At 45.1% G+C, this 24,494-nt stretch overlaps 1 protein-coding gene across 1 annotated transcript; it reads right to left on the bottom strand.

Moving 5' to 3' along the window:
* Positions 1–932: 932 nt before the first annotated feature.
* slc25a38b (solute carrier family 25 member 38b) lies at positions 933–23,016 on the bottom strand. The gene is made up of 9 exons (XM_072271758.1): positions 22,715–23,016; positions 22,318–22,379; positions 15,235–15,356; positions 14,310–14,394; positions 12,467–12,540; positions 11,000–11,105; positions 8,975–9,143; positions 6,540–6,706; positions 933–3,633 (listed from the first exon to the last, which is right to left on the bottom strand). Exons 2-9 carry the CDS (start codon positions 22,330–22,332, stop codon positions 3,511–3,513), a joined length of 861 nt encoding a protein of 286 aa, XP_072127859.1. The 5' UTR covers positions 22,333–22,379; positions 22,715–23,016; the 3' UTR covers positions 933–3,510.
* Between the last annotated feature and the right edge of the window lie 1,478 nt (positions 23,017–24,494).

Genomic DNA, 24,494 nt, shown 5'->3' on the forward strand with positions numbered 1-24,494 from the left:
AAGTCACTTTCATCCCGATGATAGGGGATCACTGGGTTAGGGCAGCATTAGGTTCTCAGTGAAGTCACAGGATTAAAGCAGGTCGTTTGCTTTCTCACATCCAATTGAAGAACTTCAGCATGTATATTGTATACATTTCTCTGACATTAAATTGAACCTTCTTTGTAAGATTAACTCTCGGATTTCACGTAGACAGCTCCCTAAAATCCCCCACTCATCTACACCCAATACCGTTTACAAGAAGTTACTTTTTCAGGTGTCCTCAACCTGGCTTTTGAGTGTTGCAATTGAGGAGTCAGCATAAAAGGCTGATTGCTGCCCAGTCCAAGGCTATACTTTCTAGTAATAGATTATCTGAACATTCTTTAATGGGCCTGTGACCTACTTCTGTCAACTGAACCTTGGGCTCTTGGCAATATGGTGCTATTGCACAACGATGCAGAGGGTGAAGAGTTGCATTAAACTGCTTGCACCAGGGTGGATAGCACATGATTACTTCAATTCATCTACACATCAGTCAAATCCGTTCATACACCAAATTTAAATTGGGATTATTCAGCACTGCCAACATCTTCGTATTGTTGTAGAGGGAAAGAAAGTCAGATATGGTTACATTTATCTTCTTCCCCCAGGACATTTTTTAGAGCCCTATCTAATTAAGGTTTGTTGCAAGTAAGTTTCACCAGTAGAGTGCTTGAGACAAGGGTAGCAGGGGCAATCCCTAATATTGAAATTGCAGCAAGATCATATAAAAATGGCTGACTTGTCCTTCAGCTTCATTCTATTGACATTAAGCAACTCATTTCACTCACTGATATAAACATTTAAGTTGCTGAAAATATTCACGGGTCAGGTAGTATTAAGAAACAGTGAACATTTCTGATCAAAGATTACTCACTTGGAACAATAATTCTCCAAAAATGTATCCGATATTTTCAGCATTTTATAGTTTTATTTCTGATTTTCAACAGCTGCAGTGCTTTGCTTTTGTCACATTTATTATCCCAAAGACAATTATTGCACATTTTGTTTTCATTCAACATTACGACGAGACATGTTGAACATTAGAATCAACAATCTTTAAAACAACATGAGTTACAGATGTGTTTGTTGAGTGACAGTACTGATCAGGATTAGTTTGGGTGCATTGATGTCCTCAGCAGCCTCACGGAGGTCCAGAAAGCTCAGTCATACAGCTTCCATGGCATCAGGCTCACTTCACTGATAGTTGACCAGGTGAGCTTGGGAAGGCTGGGGTTGGTGATTGGAATCAAGTTCAACAACCATCCAAGAATAAACCAAATATTCACAGTGCAGGATAACAAAATACCTAGGGTTGGTTTAATGGAACTCACTACATTAGTATTACTTAACAAGGATCTAAGAGGTGTTAAAACCATTACATCATCCCATTGTGAAGCTTTTGACTTGCAGGACCATTTTGGAGCCCAGAGGCAGCATTGAAATAAAAGTTTAGTACAATTTTCCCAGTAACATTCAGAGATCACAAGTTTTGGTGTTCCTAACCTGCAACAGTACCAAAAGCAGCCCACTCCCATCTACCAGACTCATCGCTTTACCCTGAGTATAAGGAACACGAGGCATGCATCAGCTGGGGGCTGCTTGGATGTTCGTGGATTGGAGTAGACAGGTTCATGAGATATGGCACACGGCAGAAAGGTCACACCTCTAAAAGGTCAAAACTGGACTACGTTGAAGAGCAACTCAATCTCCTCAATGATGCCATATTATTGTCAATTATGCTACTCCTACGCTCACCTATAGAATACCTCACAGGCAATATCTTTTTTGCCACCCCACCCCAGTTCACCCCTCCCCTCACTAGTACTGCTCTCCCCCTCACTGTTGGCATTCCATCTCTGTGTCGGCTACCACTCCAGCACTGGCACCAAACCAGATGAAGCAGATTCCAATCAAAAGAACCTTTCATTCTGCATCACACTGGAACACTATAATACTCCAAAGTCTATTAACTACAGTTAAAATGTCTCACACAGCAACAATTATAATTCCACTTCCCTCTTCCCAGTCAGCACAACAGTAGTGGAATTCATAATTCAGCAACCATGCCATTCAGATTAATTATTATGAAATAAGAACACACCATTTGCAAAGATAAAAACTGAATCTTCTCCATCTGAACTCTGCTGTCTGTGGTCTCTGCTTGGTGTTTTCCACCGCTCGTCACTCTCAGCCCAAGTTTGACTGAAGCAACATGATTCTCTGTGTTGTCCCGGCCCAGGGACAAGAAACCTGCGTGGGAATCTTCTGGGCAAGTGTTAGGTGAAGGACTGTTAGCAAAGAAAATGAAATTGTAGGTTCAGAAAGCAGGCTATTCATTGAAGACCAAGCTTTGGGGCAGGAGTGGAGTGAATTACAAGAATCTAAAGTTAGAACTCTTCAAAAAAACCTTTGGGGTGGGGAGAGCTGCTGACCTCTGGTTAAGTACTTTGGAAGTGGGGAGGAGGAAGGATAGAGAGTAACTGCCCGTGAATCAGAGGGATGAACCTCTGTGCATCAGACCGTCTGCCACAATAAAAATGATGAATGTGGCCTCCTGTGCTCACCATGCTAAAATAGCGGTACAATGTACGAGAGACTAACCCATCCAACCTCTACCACAACTACATCTTCCATACCCCTCAGCAGTCATTGATGATACAGCCTCATCCTTGAGTGACCAAGTATCTTCTCATCCCAAACATCTGCTCTTCATTAGAGAGCCTGATATCCGTACAGACAATCCTACAACCAACACACTTGTATAAGTAGAGGACAGGATCAGAAAATGTTAACTAGCAGGAAACAGGTGCATTTTTCTCCATGTCTCCATTCAGGGATCAGCAGGCAATAGCAGCCTAACACTAGTTAATTCACCTAACACTGTGGATTCCTGATGTGAATGACTGGGCATGTCAGAGGACGCTGCATTCATACACATGTACTCTTTAATAAAGCATGATTCTTTAATGCGGGAAAAGTGAAAATTTAAATAGATCAATTGGCACAGTGATCTCTGCGTTCTTATTTCACACAAGGACAAATACTCCTCTGTTCTGTCCGTTAACTGGGCTTGGTCACAATCAATAGGAGTGACGCACGGTTTCCGTCAAACGGTATTGACTGCAGTATTTTAATAACCTTCTTTTGCTGCTTAATCTCCACTGTCCCAAGGTCAATTGAGAAAAGGTCAGGCAGGTTCCAGAGTTACAAACGGGTGACTTCTGGCTGTTACATAACCTCAGTGGAACAGCACAGGGCTCGAGGTTACTGTGGATGTCTGCATGACTACTAGGAATTCTCTGGCTTGGTTGAAACGGTGTAAACTTCACTCTGCTATGAAGCCAGTTTTTTTTTAAAACCAAAGAAAAAGTATCACTGTTCACACTCAAAGGCTTCAAGCCTATTGAAGTCTCAGCACACAAAACTCCAGTGACATTGTCTCTTCTCTCCGTTATCCAAAGGTTCTTCCTTTAACTGTCCGGCTTTTCATGACTTGAGGCCCAACTTGGTCATCATCTGTTCATACACTGTCCAAGCCATGGCAGCCATGAGTGAGCGCCGCAATGAACGAGGGACGGCTCCTCGGAAAAATCCCACAACACCATGGTTCTGCGGGCGGAAGAGAGGAGTGTTAACATTTTGGCGCTGCGACCAAATCAAACCAACAATCCACCAAGAAGAAGCTCAAGCCTTAAATGTTCCCCATTCAGTATTGAGGGACTATTTTAATGTTCCACTAAAATGTCTCCCTCAACACACACATTTAATTCACCAAGTACTTTACTGCCTGTGTTCGTTCACAAGTACCCCTCTATCTGCTGATCTACAGTGGCATTCACTCTCCAGGTATCTACTTGTTGAAATTCTCGATATAGTTATCAAGTTCCTTCATAGCCTTACCCCAAACTAATCTCTGTAATATCCTCCAGCTCTATAACCTATCTATGATGCCTGCATTCCACCATGCAGCAATTCCATTACCTCACTGCCTGTATACAATACCTATAAAACGTATTCACCCCCCCCCTGTAAGTTTTCATGTTTTATTGCTCTACACCACTGAATTACAGTGGATTTAATTCGGCTTTTTGACACTGATCAACAGAAAAAGGCTCTTCGGTGTCAAAGTGAAAACAGATCTCTACAAAGTGATCTAAATTAATTACAAATACAAAACACAAAATAATTGATTGCATAAGTATTCACTCCCTTTAATATGACACATCAATTCTTCACTGACACAGCCAATTGGTTTTAGAAGTCATGTAATTAGTTAAATGGAGATCACCTGTGTGCAGTCAAGGTGTTTCAATTAATTGTAGTAAAAATACACCTGTATCTGGAAGGTCCAACTGCTGGAGAGTCAGTATCCTGGCAAAAACTACACCATGAAGGCAAAAGAACACTCCAAGCAACTCCGTGAAAAAGTTATTGAAAAACACAAGTTAGGAGATGGATACAAGAAAATGTCCAAGTCACTGTATATCCCTTGGAGCACATTTAAGTCAATCATCAATAAAAGAATATGGCACAGCTGTAAATTTGCCTAGAGCAGACAGTCCTCAAACACTGAGTGACTGTGCAAGAAGGGGACAAGTGAGGGAGGCCACCAAGACACCTGTGACAACTCTGGAGGAGTTACAAGCTTTAGTAGCTAAGATGGGAGACACTGCCCATACAACAATTGTTGCCTGGGTGCTTCTCCAGTTGCCACTGTTGAAAAAAACTCACATGAAATCTCGTCTAGAGTTTGCCAAAAGGCATGTGTGAGACTCTGAAGTCAGCTGGAAGAAGGTTCTATGGTTTGATGAAACCAAAATCGAGCTTTTCAGCCACCAGACAACATAAAAAAAACACACCATCCCTCCTGTGAAGCCTGGTGGTGGCTACATCATGCTATGGGGATGCTTCACTGCAGCAGGCCCTGGAAGGCTTGTGAAGGTAAAGGGTAAAATGAATGCAGCAAAATACAGGGAAACCCTGGAGGAAAACCTGGTGCAGTCTGCTTAACAACTATGACTTGAGAGAAGATCTGTTTTCCAGCAAGACAATAATCCCAAGCATAAAGCCAAAGCTACACTGGAATGGCTTAAAACGACAAAGGAAATGCCCTGGAGTGGCCAATCCAGGGTCAGGCCTCAATCTAATTGAGAATTTGTGTCTGGATTTGAAAGGGGCTGTTCACTCACGATCACCATGCAATCTGACAGAGCTTGAGCAGTTTTGTAAAGAAGAATGGGGAAAAATTACAGTGTCCAGATGTGCAAAGCTGATAGAGACCTATCCACACAGACTCAAGGCTGTAACTGCCGCCAAAGCTGCATTTACTAAATACTGACTTGAAGGGAATATATACTTATGCAATCAATTATTTTGTGTTTTCACTTTGACATGAAAGAGTCTTTTTCTGTTGATCAGTGTCAAAAAAAGTCAAATTAAATCCACTGCGTTTCAATGTTGTAAAACAATAAAACGTGAAAACTTCTGGGGGGGGGGTGAATAGTTTTTTTATAGGCACTGTACATAGTGGGCATTACGGTAACATTGTGGACAGCATAGTAGCATAGCAGTTACTGTAGCACTATTACAGCGCTAATGACCCAGTTTTAATTCTGCTGCTGTCTGTAAGGAGTTTGTACGTTCTCCCCGTGACTGCGTTAGAGTATCCGCCGGGTGCTCTGGTTTCCTCCCACATTCCAAAGACATACAGGTTAGTAGGTAAATTGATCACGTGGGAGTAATTGGGCTGTACGCGCTGGTTATGCTCGAAGGGCATGTTACCACTCTGTATCTCTCAATAAATATAATTTAAAATAAAATATACCTGTCCCAGCATCCCACTACTGACACACCCTGAAGCTTTAAGTTCTAAAATTCACTCATACTGTACAAAATCTTTCCACTATTTACAAAGTCAGTAGTGTGGTGGGATACTCACCACCTGCCTGGCTCAGTGCAACTTCAAAAATACTCATGAAAATCAGGGCAAAGCAACTGGGAAGCAATTCCTACATTTCCATGTCTCACCTCCAAGCTCTTCTCAAAATCACACTCTGTCCTCACTTGGAAATGTATGTCATTTTCTCTTCATTACAGCCAAGTCAAACTCGTAACTCCCAACTCCCAACTCATTAGCATCATGGGAGCGGAGATTGCAGTTGTTCAAGAAGGCAGCTATACCACCAAGGCGATCACAGACAATCTGCCTTCTCCAGTGAATCCACAATCCATGAAGGAATTAAGAATAAAACCACTGCACTTCTCAAACCACTGCCAGCTCCCATGTCATTTTCTCCTTTGGCTCCAGTACAGATGTTAGGGTGTTGAAAGGCATGTGTGACACTGGACAGAAGAGCATGCATTGGGATCTAATGGTATCACCTCAGAACCAGGTCTGCATACAGAATAGCTGAAGATGGGAAATGAAAATCTTTTTTTTAAAGCATTTTGAAGGTAAAGTGTTTGAAAATTCATCAGGAGCAGAGGAAGAAATGTTTGTGGCCAGGTGGCTGTACCTCAAAGATGAAAACGATGGTGTGTTTAACTCGCCGATACTTCTCGGGAGACAGCTGCATGTGTGTCTTTATGACGTCTGCTGGCTGTGTCACCAAAGAAGCCAAAATGCCTGCGAAGATGCCACAGCTGAAGTTGATCAGAGGGACAATCGGCGTCTCGTACCGGTCTGAATAATAAAAGGAAAATTAGATTTGACCATCCAAAGCACTTCAATCAATGACACTTAGCCCAGCCAAGTAACACATTCATAATCTCACTATCTCAATGAAACCAACATGTGTACAGTGCACAGTTACTGTCTACAGACCTTAATTCATTGTAGCTCGTTTCCCATTCTAATTACTTCTCTCTATTGTCATGGTCATAAACTAGGATGGTGCTCCTGCAGACCAACACATACATCTTACATCTCATGGCTTTATTGTGCAAGTACCAGCTCTTTGAGACTGCTAGTCAATTAAACCTTCTGGGCTTTCTCCATATCTCAGTTTGAAAGTTGGTACTGAATCAGTCTTCCATTGCATTCTAAGAGCACATGGCAAAAAGCTCAGCCTCTTCCAGCTCCCTCATGAGTGGCGGGATAAACTGTTCTGGTCTGGTTGTGTCGGACAGGAGGAGGCAATTGTGTAAGATCCTCTTGGGGTGTGCTTGCCCTAGGTTATGCCCCTTTGGAAGGCAGGATGTAGATAATATTATCTGAGTTAAAACTGGGGATTCATAAACCACAGAAGAGACTTCAGCATAGTACTGATACTCTAGTCCAAAACTGGGGGCACTATTGCAGTGTTGAAGGTGTAGTCTTTTAGACAGAGCCTGCCCAGTCCCCCAGATGAATTGCTGGTGCTGTGTGTTCAGAGACAAACAGTGATCAGAGCACCAGGGATGACTTGTCTAGAAGGTTCAATGGGGTCCTTTGGATTAACTCACCCAGCATTAGTTTAACATCTGTCAAAAGGTGACATTTGACAGGCTGGGAGCTATCTTCACCTGGGTAATGAGGAAAAGCCTCAACACACAGGAGAAGTCAACTTCTATATTTGTCCAAGATCCAATACCAAAAATGAGGAAGAAAACCTCTTGTTCTTTCAGATTACCAGGTTACTCTGGGGTGGGGGTGTGGGTGACAAGAGAAGGAAGTGGCCTGGAGGTGGATGGGATTGAATGGACAATGGAGTAGGTGTGAATGGAGTAGATGTGTGACAATGATGATGGTGATAACGTTAGCTTGTCTGTTCGATTCACGTAACCCTCCAGCTTCAAATTACTCTGCTCTCAGCTGGAATTAAATAGTTCTGACTCTACTGGTTCCTTGACAGATGTTCCTGAGAGTACAAAAGATCACCTCCTTGCAGATATTCAAATCTGATCAGTAATTTGTATAACAAGTGGAGCTGTTTGAGCTCCTCAATGTTTATCAGCCTGGCCTCAAGAACCATTAAAACAGGAAACTTCTCTCTACTCCAGGCAATTCTCACATTCTTCAAGAGGACTAGAAATCATTCACTCTTGAGATGTCTAAAGGAGGAAATAAATAGATAGACCTGATTTAACAGGGCCAGTTGCTTTGTTCCTTTTTAACATTTCCACCCGTACAATAGACATTGCCAATTACAATTACAGCATGCATTTAAGGTGAGTGGCATTAATTTCAAAGGAGATGCGAGGGGCAGGTTTTCGCTTTACTCAGAGAGTGGTGGGTGCCTGGATTGTGCTGCCTAGAGTGGGGGAAACATTAGAGACTTTTACGAGACGTAGGCACGTGAATGTGAGGAAAATAGAAGAAAATGAACATCGGGTAGCAGAAGAGATCAGTTCAGTTAGCCATTTGATTACTAATTTAAGCAAGACACACAAAATGCTGGAGGAACTCATTAAGTCAGGCAGTATCCAGGGAAAAGAGTAAACAGTTGATGTTTCGGGCCAAGACCCTTCATCAGGACCGGAAAAAAAGATGAGAAGTGAGAGCCGAATAATAACTATTTTAATTGGGTTGGCACAACATTGTGGGCCAAAGGGCCAATTCCTGTGTTGCACTATTCTATGTAGCTGTAATGGTCTTGGCTGTCTGGGCTTTCCTTGGCAAGAGGATATATAAAGTTGTGTTCCTATAATGTGGTGCTGAGGCTGTGATTAGGACTTATCCATGATTTTATTGAACAATAGAGCAGATTTGACGGGATAACTGGCCTCCTTCTGTTCCTGTAATTAAAATGTGACAAGTTGAGAAAGAAAATGCTTATGGACAAGCACTAACTCCATTTACTAGATCCCCATTTTGGAATGTTTGGGGTATAATGGAGAGCGTGGTCTTTGCCTTACCTTTGGTGCCAGGATATTGCAATGCAAAGCAGGCACAATGTAATCAATGTCTGTTATCAAACAACAGTCCCCCTCCCTCCCACCCTGGTATCTTGTATCAAACACCCACACGTACTTTCAGGCACTGCTTTCTTGGTCTGCGTGTAGAACATGAGGTAAATCCCGGAGAAGGGGGCATCACGGAGGAGTGTGGCTGTCAGTCCGCTAAACAGCGCCCGTGCACCCTCAGTCTTGTAGATATTTCTCAAAGCACTGAACACGCTTTCGTATCGAAACTTCCCGCTCTGCAGACACAGACACAAATTGTGAGGAATTGTCTTTTCCCATTTCCTGAGCTCCCATCTTCCTTCGTGTTCCAGATGCAGTTACACATCTTTGCGTGATTCCACCGCTGCCCTTTGGAACAACTGGCAAGATCTTTCACAAGTTATCACAATCTTACAGAGTCCCTCAAATCCTGATCAATTGGAAACATTTAGTAAGAGCCTCACTACAGAGACTTGGACACGTAATACACGCTCGGTGACAGTATTTTGATGGGAAAGGCAGTGTTCTTATTCAGGATGGTTTTAACGGCTCCACAGATCCTATCCAAAGAGCAGAAAGCTTCCTCGGCACCTTGATTCACACAAAATCCCCAATTGAGCTTTCGGCTCCTGCTGTGTACAATTTGGCTGCCAGCTTTATCTGTAAAACTACACATTACATTTCATTGGCTATAGGCTGTCTTGGGACATTCAGAAGCCACGAGACTCAGAATGTAAAGTTTTTGTTTTAAGCCGATTCCAGCAAAAGTAGCAGCCATATTGTCACTCAGGCAGCAAAAGACAACGTCAATCTCACCTTATTGAAGGAAGGAAGGTTAACCTGGAAAACCAGAAAGATGTCCTGCATTTCTTCAAAATGTGCTGGGGACTTCGAACGCTCCCAGTGACCAGGTCATGCAAGTGATGTGACGACCACAGCACACCACCCCCTGGAAAGGGACCCTACACAGACCCACACAAATGCCTCGTACTCCATTTGCTGTTGGTCTAGAAGTGGTAGGAGTGTGGGGTTTGGAAAAGAGACTGTCATTTGATTGCTGCCTTTTCTCTGTCCTACTGGTGCTGGAATCACAGGTGGAATCCCTACTCTCAATCTCCCAACTCTACACAACTTGCACTGAACCAGAACACAACTCGGGATGTGTGGGAGCAGGGAGCAAAGGACCTTGAAGAAGGCAGCAAGTGATACCGAAGACCTGAGTGTGCAGAGATTAGGAGATTGGGCTGAGGTAGAAGTTATTTGGAATAAATTTTCAGAGGGACTGGGAGACTGAAGGCAGTGTTTAAAAAAGGGCAGGAACTGATAAACTGATATATGAATGGAATAGTGTCTGGTATAGCCTTGGAAAGCAGTGTGAAACTTCACAGTTACTGCAATGGCCTAGAGCACCCAATCTGAGTAGAACTCAGTTACCAAACTCACTTCACATTGCAGTCCAACGACCACAAAGACAGAATTCCATTCCCTGCCTGAGCTGGAGTCAGTTTTTACCATATTCCAGATGAACACCAGTTCCTGCCTTTAATTACCCTGCTCCCAGTTTCCAGTTATCCTGTCATCCAGCATCAGCAGTGTAGTATTAAAACACTTGAGAAAACAGGAGCAGGAAGAGGTGACTCGGCCCATCAAGCCTGTCCCCTTCAATGTGATCATGGTTGATCTGCCCCAGACCTTATCTCCTCTTCTGTATCAGCTCCCTCCAGCCATCATGTCCCTGAGCCTTCAAAAATATACAAGCTTCCTCTTCAAATATTCCCAAAGATCCATCATCCGCAACATTCAGGGATAAAGAATTCCAGAGATCCACCACCCTCTGTGAGAATTTCCTTCATTCCTCGGTTATAAATGACTGCCCTAATTCTGTAACTAGGTCCCCTCATTCAAGATTCTGCCACAAGTGGAAACAACTTGACATCTACCCTGTCATGCCCCCCGAAGGATCTTGGTGTCTCAATAAGGTCACCCCTCGTTCTTCTCAACTCTGAAGACCCGAGGTAAAGGTCTGTTGGATACATATGGCCCTGGCCCACCCATCTGTGCCTGCCACATATCTACCAAACAGCCCTGAGACCCAACCAGCCACAAAACTCACCTCGTATCGAGTCTTCACCACGGTTACGGGCAACATGCAGATGCCCGCTACAGTGCGAGCGCTGGCACCTAAAGCCACCGACTCCAGCGCCGTTGGGCTCCTCTCGCTGGAGACGAAAAACAGTTTATAAGACACATGGGAGGAGCGTCACCCCCTCGCAGGATGGACAGCGGGGACCTAGTGCTCAGGGGCACAGCACTCTGGGAGCATGGGCACCCTATGCGCCCCTCCTTTCTGTGGTCTCACCACCCTGGCACCGTGATTCCATAAAATGACGAGGGCTATGGTGCCAATGAGCAAGAGGCAATTTCAATGCCCATTGCAGGCTGTGTATAGATTTTGCCCACGTTGTTCCCACCTCCTGTAACGTTCCAGGGAGTGACGCAGCTTCCTTCAATAAAATATTTCACTGATACATTCTGAATATAGTAGATGCAAGTCCAACATGTTAGAGGCACCATCAGAAGCTATACCTATCACTCTTCTGCACTTTCCCTCTTTCTCCCTGGCGCAGAAGTCCCATAAGACCATCGTCCCTCCCTGCTGGAGACATCACTTGATCAACTTTGAAAATCTCTGCCATCATCACTCTGCCCCAATCCCATCACAAGCACTGCAGACCCTTCCACCCCTTAAAGCTTTGCCGCACCATCAAACTCTCCCTGGGTCGATGCATCAGGGGTGAGCTTCTGTCAAACACATCCAGATAAAACACGGAATGAAAAGCAAAAAGAAAAATGCTGGAAATCTGAATTAAAAACAGAAAATCTTGGGAAACACTCAGCAGGTCAGCCAGCGTCTGGGGGGAGAGAAATTGTCAATGTTTCAGGCCTGATGAGAAGAATCAACTCAAAACATTAACTGTTTCTCTCCCCACAAATGTCACCGGACCTGCTGATTATTTCCAATATTTAATGTCTTTATTTCAGAAAAAGTATGGCTTGGATATAAGTAAAGTTCTCCTACACCATCCCTTAAAAGGCTCCCAGGCTTCTAAACCACATCACTTCCTGCACTGTCTTATCAAATACTCCCATGGCAGATACAACACCGGGTCACATATTTTCACATTCTCTCTCAGCACACACCCTACATGGATTATACTCTGAGAAAAGCTCCCATCAATGTGAATTAAGCATGAACTGACATGCAGAATAAAGCTCCCCTCCAGATTGCCCATTTTAAGTATTTGGCAGTCCCAGGGCAGACAAAGCACTGCTTTAAATGAAGAGTGACACTTTACACTATCCCATCAAACAATCTTTATGGTAGAAAGAGCACGGGTTGGACTATGGAGCGAAGCTCCCTCTGAACTGTCTCAGCCACCGAAGTGTTGACTGAAGCAGAACTTCACATTGCGCTCTTAAAGTCTGAAGAGACACTGGCTTCATCCTGGGTTAGATTTGAACTTCAGGCTCCAGAGGCAGAAGGTTAAGGTGGTAAAATCTGCTCAGCTCTCTGGCTCACCTGAAGAAGTGCTGCTTCGTGGAGTAGAGTGTGCTGAAGTAAATCCCCACACCGGGAATGCATCGGACAAATGACTGCAATGAGGAAGAGAAGGGAAAATCAATTCAGAGACTCACAGAAAACATGTAGAATAAAACACACAGCTTGTAAAACACAGCCACTACCTCCCCGGTCACTCTCCTTTACCCACACGTAGAGCTCTGGGTCAAATGTGGTGCTGGCACTACTTGGTGGTCACTGGGCAGAGATGGAGCTGCTTCCTCCTCAAGTGAAAGGTGATCATACTCATGTTTAACCCTGAACCTGTGTTGTTGCAAAGGACATTGTTAAAGGCAGGTTGGTTGTTCTTAGTGGCCCGAAGTGGAGAGACGAAGGTTAGATGCATGACGAAGAGAAATTCATAACTTTCCGCAGAGAGTCTTCTTCTTGCTCCTGTTTAGGGCAGCAATGAAGGTCCTCCATCTCTGGAGGTGTTCAGGGCTTCCTTCATCATGTCAGTAGCCTCCTCTCGGTTTTCACTGATGTCAGTCACGCAAGTCCTGAATGGGTGTAGGAATACCGTCATACTCAGATATAGAAGGAATCTCCATTGCTGTTTCCTGAACAATTTGGTTTTACCAGTCAGGGTTGTTAGCCCTGAGCTGAACCCCCAAACCTGGACGACCGGTAACCACTCTTAGTCTGTCCTCTACCCTTTGACCTGTTTGGCATGGGTGACCTTACCACTTTACCAAGAGCCAAAGCATAAAGCCCTGACTCCGGCCAGCACAGCTCTCCGGGTCACTGAGGCTCGTGAGCCTCCAAACCTTGTCAAGATCGTGGTCCTCTTGGAGGGCACAGAGTGCAAGGCATTAATTAGTGTCCAGTTGGAGAGCTCGCATGAGGGTCAGGGGGTCACATGGCCATCTTGCCTGATGCCACGTCTGCTTCAACTCCAGTACACAATCACCCCAACAGATCTTGAATACTTAGGAACAAGAGCCAACTATGGAACCCTTGGGCCTGCTCCGCCAAACAAGGAGATCATCACTGACCTGTATCTCAATTCTACCTGCTACAACTTTACAGATCCTCTGATACCCTTATTTAATCCCATTTCTGCTGGATGCTCACACTCAGTATCTTACCAAAGATGACCACTGTAGGCAGACAGGCCTCCTAAAAGTATTTAAAAGTATTGCTGGCTGCTCAACTGTAAACAGCCTCATCGGGAGTATCAACCTCTGCCCAGCCCAGAGGAAGGGCCAACAGGATCAGAATCAGAATCACGTTATTGCCAATAAGTGAAACCTACCAGAATTAATTGTGGTTCTGTGCCATGCATAAGACACAGGACAATGCCATAACATACAACACAACAGCAACCAATAATTTACCATAGTGCAAACAGCCATGAGCATTCAACAATTAGCACAAATATTTAAATGCAATTATTGACTATTACTAATCAATAATCAAATTTAAATAAGTGTGAATATATGAACAGACTAAATAATCATCAACAGAACAAGAAGAGCAGGGAAGACCGTTTAATGGCTGTTGTGTTGGGTATTATACCTGAGAGAGTTTTGTTGAGAAGCTGGATAGCTACAGGAAAGGAGCTTCAGAGGTGACGTGTAGTGCTGGTGGTGGTGGTAGACTTTAGAGTCTCTCTGATGCCAGTTTGATGAATAGGTGACTGATAAAGTGGGTCCTGTTCCTGGTCACTGTCATCTACCAGCCCTCAGCTTGGAGGTACTGAAGCCAGCTGATCCACTCCACATCCACCCATAGTGGGTGAGCACCAGGCACTGCACTTAAACCATGCGGTAAAACGCAAAGATCTAATCCGTCAATCACTTACCGGAGACACTCCTTTCCACAATCCAATAATTCGCTCAGTACGAATAACATTCAGTAAAATGGTGATCATTCCAACACGCCCAGACCTGATGATAAGATACAGAAAATGCTCTTAGCAAAATGTCACCAAGAATTAGTAACACAGGAAACACTGAAGGAACTCAGCAGCTCAGGCAGTATCTATGGAAGGGAGTGGACTGTAGAGCTATTCCAGAAATCTCAACTATCCATTTCCGTCCATAACTACTGAGTTTCTCAGCACTTTGTGTATTACTCCAGCTTTCCAGCATCTGCTGTCTCTTGTGTCTGTCACCAAAGATTAACCTGCAGTGATCTGCAACAGATATTAGCAGAGACTCACTCTTCTGTCCAGTGGAGAGGTTTATGGTTTTAAATTCCATTCCAAATCGAGCATCTACAAACTGCTGACATGACCATTCCTGGCATCAACACACCTTTAACAGTAAGGGCACTACAACCAAGCACTCAACGTTCACACACTGGCATTTCCCAATAAGGTTTACTGGCCTATCCTACTTTTGTTTCTTCACCATGACCAGCAAAGAAATGGCAATCAACCATGGGGTTTCTCATCTGAAGGAGAGTGGGGATTGGCTTTGTGTGAGGATATAAATAGTGAGCCGGACAGATCATATCCACTGAGCTTCAAATCAAAATTGAAAGTCCAGTCTCCAGTTAGTGACGAATCAAGCTCAAATTGATGTGGGACATCATCAGTCTTACTGCCCGCAACTTTTGTTACTGGCCTGCATCAAAATATCTGCATTCTAAGGCCATTCACACTTAGTACTATGCCCCCAGGCCCACTAAATGTGTTCCTCTCCTTGGTTAACTCTCTCACCCTTCCATGATGAACCCATGCCAAGACTGCCCACCACGGCTGTGAACTCCCGGTGCACACGTACCCACTCACTGAGCCTTGCACAGTTTGCAGGCGAGTCTTCACAAGGTCCAGGGGCTGGAAGAGCAGCGTCGAACAGGTCCCACTCAGAGATCCGCACATGAAGGCCTTCAGCACGGGGTGACACTGGCAAAGCAAGGCAAAACCAGAACATGAACAGAAAATACAGACAGTGAAAAATGTTATTAACTATAAAAAAAACTGGTTAGGCTACACTCGAGAGTATTGTGTGCAATTCTGGTCACGCCATTAGAGGAAAGATGTGGAAGCTTTGGAAAAGCTGCAGATGAGGTTCATCTGAATTAGAAGGTATGAACTAAACACAATGTTGGGATGTTTTCTCTGGGGCCTGGGAGGCCTGATAGATCTTTATAAGATCATTATAAACACAGATATGGTAGAGTGTCCCAGGGTTGACAGTTCAAATACTAGAAGACATGTATTTAAAGTGCGGGGGGAAATTTAAGGGAAATATGAGAGGCAAGTGTTTTTTTTTACATAGAGAGTGGTGGGTGCCAGGGAAAGCGGATACAATAATGGTGTTTAGGAGGCTGTTGCGTTTCGGACACATGAATAAGCAGGGAAGGGAGGGAGCACGTGCAAGCAGAAGAGAATTAGGTTAATCTGGAACTGTATTTTGCACAGACTTTTGAGACAAAGGGGCTTTATCTGTGCTCTACCACTTTATGTTCTGAGATGAACGGCACAACATACAGGTCCTTGTCGCTGATTCATCACTCTTTTTAAACACAAAAGAAGTACAACCGTTCAGAGTTCAGGAGCAGTGCATACGGAATTATGCAACGAACTGGCAATTTGGTCCACGTCCATGTTCACACTTCCTTCAATTTTCCTCACACTCTTTGCTTGGATCCACCAGCAGTGACTCTGGGGGCTCCATTAAGCCCTGGGTGAAGCACAAGTCACCAAAAATAAACACGTACTGGCCATACTGTAACAATGTTCCCAGGGCAGGGCTGCTGTTGACACTGTGAACAGTTCCCCTGCTGTGAGGGGGAGCTGGAGTCACATTCTGTATTCTGCTTGCACTGTCTGAAACTGCTGCACTCCCTCCCCGGGAGATGGGACAACCAGTGGGATTCTATAATAAAATCCATGAACTTCAGTTTCCTGTGAGTGGGGGGGGGGGGGGGGGGAAGCTGGAGGCATTTAAATACAGACTTCAGTTTGACGCCATTTCCAGTGCAGACACACCCAGCAATTATTTTTCACAACTCAAAAAAACAGCAGTGACTCAGCTGGTAGAGCTGCTGCCTGACAGAGGCTTGATGCTGACAGCGTGGAGTTTGTACGTTCTCCCTGTGTGGTTTGCATCAGGCGCTCTAGTTTTCTTCCACATCCCAGGTAAATATGATCATCGGCCCCTGTTTGCAGCCCGAGGCATACATCAGGAAACTTCAAATCTTAGTTTTTAAAATGTTCATTTTCATTTCCTCTTCAAAGCCTCCACATCCTTCCTATAGTACAACAAAGTGGTTCGCCTTGCAAGGTCGAACTCAAAGGTAGAGTACAGAGTTCTTAGCAGAGCGGAGAAGCAGAGGGACCTTGGGGGTCCCTCAAAGTTGCCACACAAATTGGTAGGGTATTTAAGAAGGCATTTGGTGCGTTGGTCTTTATTAGTCAAGGGACTGAGCTCAAGAACTGTGAGGTAATGTTGCAGCTCTATGAAACTCCGGTTAGACGACACTTAAAAACTGACACTATTTGGAATTCTGAGCAATCCTCTGCAAAGTTGTGTCCTCTACAATTCTTACTTCTCCCACCCACATTCCCCCTCACCTGGTATCACCTATCACTCGCACTCCTTCCACTCCCCCTACCTTCTTACTCCGGTTTCTGCCCCTTCCTTTCTAGTCCTCATTAAGGGCCTTGGCACAAAATGTGAACTGTTTACTCCCCCTTTGTAGGTGCTGCCTGAGCTCGCTGAATTGCTTCAGCATTCTGTGTGTTGCTGAAGATTTCCAACATCTGCAGAATCTCGTGTTTATAGTTAAGCAAACCCACAGGATTCTAAGATGACAGGGTGTTTTACAGCAAACAGAAAGTGAGTTCAGCCTCCTTGACACAGTTCACGACAATTAAACAAATCATCTGCACTGCAGCATGTGAACCAGAATGATCAGCCTGAGCAACACTTCGACACTTTAACATTACAGGTTGAGTCCGCCTTATCCGAAATTCCAAAATCCGAAGCTTTTTCTCAGTGCTGACATGATGGAAAATTCCACAAGGCACTGGGAAGGTTCCCAGGTGATACGTAGTTCTCTGTGCACCACAGGCCTTTCCAAGAAGTGACCTCACCCTGCATAAAGCAGAAAAACTAAGATCTCAATCGTGTAGTGAAAGAGTGGATTTGTCAGTGTCAGAGTGAACGTGCCGCTTAATGGTATGCTGATCATGAAACAAGCAAAGATCCATCACGACAAATTGAAAATTGAAGGTAATTGTGAACGTTCGGCAGGCTGGTTGCAGAAATTTAAGAAAAGGCACGGCATTAAATTTTTAAAGATTTGCGCTGATAAGGCATCTCCTGATAAGCTGCAGAGAAATTCAATGACGAGTTTGCTAAGATCGTCACTGATAAAAATCTAACACACTGAATGGATGCATCAGTACCTATGTGTGGTGACGAGGACTGCTTCCTGTTTAGCACATAAATTCGGTGCCGGAAATGATGGCAATCCCAAACTATCTCATTGTATTTCTCAAAATCCAAAACACTTCCAGCCCCAAGCATTTCGGACAAGGGGTACTCAACCTGTATTCACAATTCCACCCCTACCTTCCCCACCAGTATAAGCAATCTCACCCCACAGCTCAGTTTGGGACTTGTCAATGTTACAAGTTAAAATGGTGTGAAAAAAAAAACTTTCATGCATGAATTTTGATGGACGTGTGAACAAATAACAACACCCACAGTTACACACTAAGATAACACCCTTGAGTAGGTTGTTTTTTTATCACGTAGATGAGCCTCAGTTTATATCCCATGTGACAGAGAAATAGATTCGACAAGAAAATATTAACGAGGGCATAAGAAATAGAAGCTGAGTAGGCCATTCAGCCCCTCGAGCCTGCCCTGCCCTACTGCTAAACATCATCACTTAGCTAAGGGCAGCGCAGTAGTGTAGCAGCTTGCATAATTGCTTTCCCGACCCAGCGATCACTGGACTTCAATCCACGCCACGTTCCCCGTGACTGATGGGTTTCCACTGAGTGTCCCATGTTCCTCGCACTTTCCAAAGACGTATAGTTAGGGTCAGTGAGTTGTAGGCATGCTATGTTGGTGACAGAAACACAACCCTTGGACTGTGGCACATTGGCACAAACAGAACATCTCGCCTTTAACAGCCATTAAATGGAATCAGTATGAAGTCTCCACACCCCCCAGGGTAGAGGGGGCCTCAAAAGATTCACCACCCTCTGTGCTGAAACTGCTCCTGATTTCAGTCCTGAACAACCTACCGTTTCGAGACTGTGGCTCCTGGTCTTATCCCACAGGCTGGGGACACACTGTCCCTGCACCTGCCCCTGAGAGCCCACTGAAAGTTTTGTAAGTTTTAATGAAGTCTTCTCACATTCTCCTGAACTCCAGACAATACCAGGCCTCACCAACTCAATCCCTCATTCCACGACAGCCTGGCCAGGCATCAGCTGAATTTCTGCTTGGAAACATGATTTTGATACTTTATACCCCTAGATTTTATTTTTGAGACACATTCTGTATTTCTCAAGAATCGTCTGTTTTCAAGTTGGGAACAAAAACAGTTGATAGGTGGTTTATTAAGACATATCGGTACAAACTGATGATCAGCAAAATGTTTCCACTGTTACAGACACCGTTGTGCTGTGTCAGACTTCAAAGCTGCCCTGTCTCGACACAAACTGCTATGACTGTCTGAAACAAGACACTCAGCTTAATGTTGCCGATGGCCAATCACATAGCAAGGAATGGAGGGTGTGAAGGAGGCCTGTCTCGTCTGCGTGCGTGTGATAATGTAGTGCAGGGGAGAGGGAGAGAGGGGGAGGGAGAGAGGGGGAGGGAGAGAGGGGGAGGGAGAGAGGGGGAGGGAGAGAGGGGGAGGGAGAGAGGGGGAGGGAGAGAGGGGGAGGGAGAGAGAAGGAGAAGAAGAAGAAAGGGAGGGAGAGGGAGGCACCTGTCCTGAGTTGCTGATTCCCTCTCCTCCCTGCCTGGGCACTCAGGAGCCCTAGAGATAGTGCAACAGTGCACAATCTTCACTTATAGCCCAGACCAACACTCTCTGCTGCATTTGTCTGTAGAATCCCGGAATCAAAAGAACGGTCACAAGAAGCTCCCTCCTGTCTGTGTCCTTTCACAAACATCACCAGTAACATACAGTTCGAGAGAGGGGCAGGTGCAGGATACACAATCGGGGGTGTCAGGTCCAACCCTCAATCAACAAGGTGCATGCCAGCTGCCCTCAACCGGACCCAGAAGACATTCAGTCCATAGTCTTCCCATGCTCCAGGGATGAGAAGGGAAGGAGACCCCCTGCTCTTACCCTGATTGCTGTGGCCACTCTCCTTGACTGCTATTTGACTCCAGGGGCTACATTGGACCCAAAATGGCTCTCAGACTTGCTTCTTGCAACCGAGGACCATGGATCTCTGGGTAATACCCATAACTGTTCTGACCATTCAGGGTAAATGGATCCCATCTCTGCAGTCTGACCTTTGCTCATCTAACACAGACTGAGCCTTTAGTTTCCGTGCCGACTCCCAGAGCCTTATTGATGGAGCGTTACACAGCTCTGAGAGCCATCTTTCAGACAGGTCCTTGACTCAAAATTCTGCACGTTGTCTCAGGTTACTGTGCTCCTTGGAAAAACGGCTGGGGAGTAAATGTTTATTGCTAAAGATCTCTAAAGTAGATTAATTTGGCCATGATCAGACTGTTGTTTGGTCAAGAGCTGTTGCATTTCCTACACTATAATGAAGATGCCCAATTGTACTAATCCATTTTCCTGCAGTGAGCCCACGTCGCTGTTCCTTTTCTCCCCATGTACCTGTTCAGGTGGATTTTAAATGCTGTGATCATATCTGCCTCTGTCACCTTTTCAGCAGCTTGTTCCATACCTTGACCACCCTTTGTGCAGAACAATTTCCCATCAGACCTCCTTCAGAAGTTTATTTACTTGGGAGATACGACACAGAATAGGCCCTTCCAGTTTTTCGAGCTGCGCCACCCAGCAACCCGATTTAACCCCAACCTAATCACACGACAACTTACAACGACCTAAAACGGGAGCACCCGTTTCCTCTGCTCGCCTTAATCCCATGCCCTCTGGTTTTAGATTCCCCCACCCTTGAAAAAAGGCTGACTTTCCCCAATGGGGAATCTTGGCCCGAGATGAGGACTGTTTATTTCCCTCTATAGATGCTGCCTAACTTAACGAGTTCCTCCAGCATTTCACATGTGAAACTTGTATAATCATCATAATTTTGTAAATCGCTGTAACATCTTTGCTCAGCCCCCCATGCTCCAGTGAGAACAATCCCAGCCTATCTTTCCTGGTAACTACAGCCCTCCATTCCAGCCAACATTCTGGTGAGTCTCTTCTGCGCTCTATTTAACACTACCTTACCCCTCTGTACTGTGGTGGTCAGAACTGCACACAATACTCCATGTGGCCTAAGCAATGTCTTGTACAGCTGCAGCATGACGTGCGAAATCTTATCGTCAAGATCCCTGCATGCCCTTTTCCTTCCCTATCTGTCTGTCTTGCCACTTTCAGGGAGCTATGAACGTGCACCCGTGTACATTAACAGTTCTAAAGGCCCCTGCCACCCACTCGACACGCCCAGCCAGTATTAAGTTACCCAAAATTGGCTTACTTAGATTGGCTTCCATCTGCCATTTCTCCACCCTACTTTCCAGCCATGTCCCTCCGTATCGTTAGACAACCGTCCTCGCTATCTACAGCTCCACCAATCTTCCTGTTGTCAACAAACTTACTTATCAGACCATGGACACTCTCAAGTTAATGTAGCAAAGGTCACAGCACTGATCGGGGTGGTATACCCTAGAGCAGTACAATACTGTGAAAGGCCATTCGGCCCACTGTCTCTCACTAACCCCACCTGATTTCATTGTTCTTTAGGAGAATGGATTAGAAATCTCACTGGACAGGGTCAAAACCTTCTTAGAGCAAGGCTCAAAACAACTCAGAAAGTTGAAGTGTCTTTGTTTTTACCATATATTACTTTAAAAGAGGCATCTCAAAATATTCTAAGTAAACAACAAGAGGCTGCAAGGAAACTTACTTGGCCTTACAAGTTGTGAAAAGCATTATGAAACCACAAGTTGTGTTTTGTTTTCAGTAAACAAACATGACTTATCTTTCCCGTAAGTACCAAGGCAATGGTTGGGAAATGTATCAGCAGCTTTACCGCCCATAACCAGTTCCACTTTAGTACTGAGAAGCTAAGCTCTGCTTTGGAAACCTGACTCGCACAGACTCCACCCCCAGCCAGTTTCATCAGCCACGGCTGCTGGTTTTTTCTGTGTGAGTCAGCTCCGACAGAGTCCGCTCACCTAATGTGGTAGGTACCAGCAATCACAGAGACCATACCAGTAGGCTGCCTGGTCACCGCGCAAGGTTCCCAAAATTAATGGTCGGGATCCCTGGCATAAAAAAAAAGGTTGGGAACGCTGACATGGCCCCACGTTAAGGAAGTCTTCTTTACCAAACGCACTTAGCAAGAATCTCCCTTCTCCAGTGATTTTATGCTGGGAGGCTGAGGGATACAAAACCTGCCCAAAATAAAATTGCACTCAACAGATTTGTATTCCTTGAATTTACTCAGGTGTATGAATCCAGAACGAGGGGAAGGAGTGAGAAACTAATTTTGCTCCAAGGGATCTCTCTCCCTCGGTAAACTGCTGGTCAATTGGCGGAATCGTTGAGTCTTTGGTGGGTTTTAAGGACTGCAGTTAGTGTTGGGGAACAGACCAGGTGTAAGTTCTCCAAACTCCTGATAGCCTGATCTCCTCTGGCTATCAATATTCCCTTATCTCCTTGTTATAGAAAGTGCATTCACTTACCAGAAAAACCTCCATTTTTTCTTTCTTCCTCAGGATTCGATCCTGGATTAACGTCTTCAGCTCTTGAATCATTTAAACAGATAAGCAAAAAATTATAAAATCCTTCAAGTTAAATGTAGATTAACAGCAAAACTCCCTTTGCCAGCAGCTCAAGATAATCCCTGTTAGAATTTTCTATAAACTGGCAGAGGGCAATAGGTCCTGGCTATTATATTGTCACATGAGTCAGGAAGATAAAATTTAATTGAAGAGTAGTACAGGCGCAGAACTATTGGACCCATTTAAAAAATAAATCTCATTTCCCTCCTTCTGGGGGCTCCTGGGAGTTTGATCCAAACTGTGCATATTTTTAAATGCTTAAACATTAAAGCTGGGGCCACCGGGTGGTTTCAGTTACCTGATTATTTGGGCTTCCCGGTCCTGAGCTGGATTCGGTTGTTAAGTCAGCATCAGATCCCTGGATCTCAGATGGAATCAGGTCCCTGGTCCTGGATGGATCCCTGGATGACCCCGGGATGAATTGCTGCCTCCCTGATCCTTGGCTGGGGTCTGGTTCTCGGGCTCGGCGTGGCACCTTGAGTCTGGACACGCTCTTCGTCTGGGTTTCCCGGCTCCGGCTCTGCCGCCGCTGTTTCCCTGCGCCTCTCGCCCGATCCAAACCGGTTTCAGCTGCTTCTCCGCAGCTCGGCGCGCTTGTTGGACCGCGATGGGGGCGCCGCTCCGCCCCCTGCCGGCCACAGGCCGTCGCAGCCCCCCTGCCCGACGACATCCCAGCTCCCCCTGCCGGCCGCGAGTTGTAACAGCACGCTGCCCCACGAACCACCGTTTTCCCCCCACCGGCCATAAGCCTTCACAACACCCCGCCCTCGGACCAGATGCTCCCCCTACCAGCCGTGGGCTGTAATAGCAGTCTGCCCCCGACTACCTTCTCCCCATTTCTGCGGCCTGGGGGAGGTTGCAGTGTTTCACAGATTTACCAAATGTGAAAGGTCGCAGCCCCTGTCCTGATGAATAGTCACAGTCATAGTCATAGTCATAGTCATACTTTATTGATCCCGGGGGAAATTGGTTTTCATTACAGTTGCACCATAAATAATAAATAGTAATAGAACCATAAATAGTTAAATAGTAATATGTAAATTATGCCAGTAAATTATGAAATAAATCCAGGACCAGCCTATTGGCTCAGGGTGTCTGACCCTCCAAGGGAGGAGTTGTAAAGTTTGATGGCCACAGGCAGGAATGACTTCCTACGACATCCTGTGCTGCATCTCAGTGGGATGAGTCTCTGGCTGAATGTACTCCTGTGCCCACCCAGTACATTATGTAGTGGATGGGACACATTGACCAAGATGGCATGCAACTTAGACAGCATCCTCTTTTCAGACACCATCGTGAGAGAGTTCAGTTCCATCCCCACAACATCACTGGCCTTACGAATGAGTTTGTTTTTTGGGCTAATCTCCTTACGAAGGTATTTAGCCCAAAACGTCGACTGTTTGTTCCTCTTCATTGATGCTGCCTGACCTGCTGAGTTCTTCCTGCATTTTGTGTGTGTTGCTCAAGATTTCCTGCAACTGTAGAATCTCTTGTGTTTATGAATAGTTCGAAAACTTCCCATGCTCAGCTTTTCCCTTGGAATCTGGTGAACAATCTCAGTTGTTAACTGTTTCACTTTCTACAGATACTGAGTGCTTTCAGCATTTGTTTGTAATCACAGATTTCCAGCATTTGCAGTTTTATAATTCCCTGCTTTTTAGAAGCAAACTTGTCTCATTCTTCTAACCGCCGACATTTACGGGTCCAACCTGGTCAACTGCTTCTCATAAGATAACCCCCTGATCCAAGGAACCAACCTGGTGAGCCACCCCAAACTGCCACCAATGCAAGTTTATCTCCTGAAACAAAGATGAAGCAGTTTATCTTATTTTGTTGAGACTACATGCATCTGAAGTGCGTGACCCGTGTCCTCACATTTTTGTGCCTCTGGAGAGTTATGAGCCACAGAATACCCATCCTTTGATTTCCTCATCTGTGATCCTCAGGATGTTGACAATGGGGGAGTTGCGTGGCATTGGTGGTAGTGAGGACCGTGCTTCAAGCTGCGATGTTACCTGTTTACTCTGATGTCCAGGAGAGAGGTGCCAGAGTCGATGAGCTCCCCCAGAGGCAGTGTG

Source organism: Mobula birostris, chromosome 11, assembly GCF_030028105.1.
Source record: "Mobula birostris isolate sMobBir1 chromosome 11, sMobBir1.hap1, whole genome shotgun sequence".
Lineage (NCBI taxonomy): Eukaryota > Metazoa > Chordata > Chondrichthyes > Myliobatiformes > Myliobatidae > Mobula > Mobula birostris.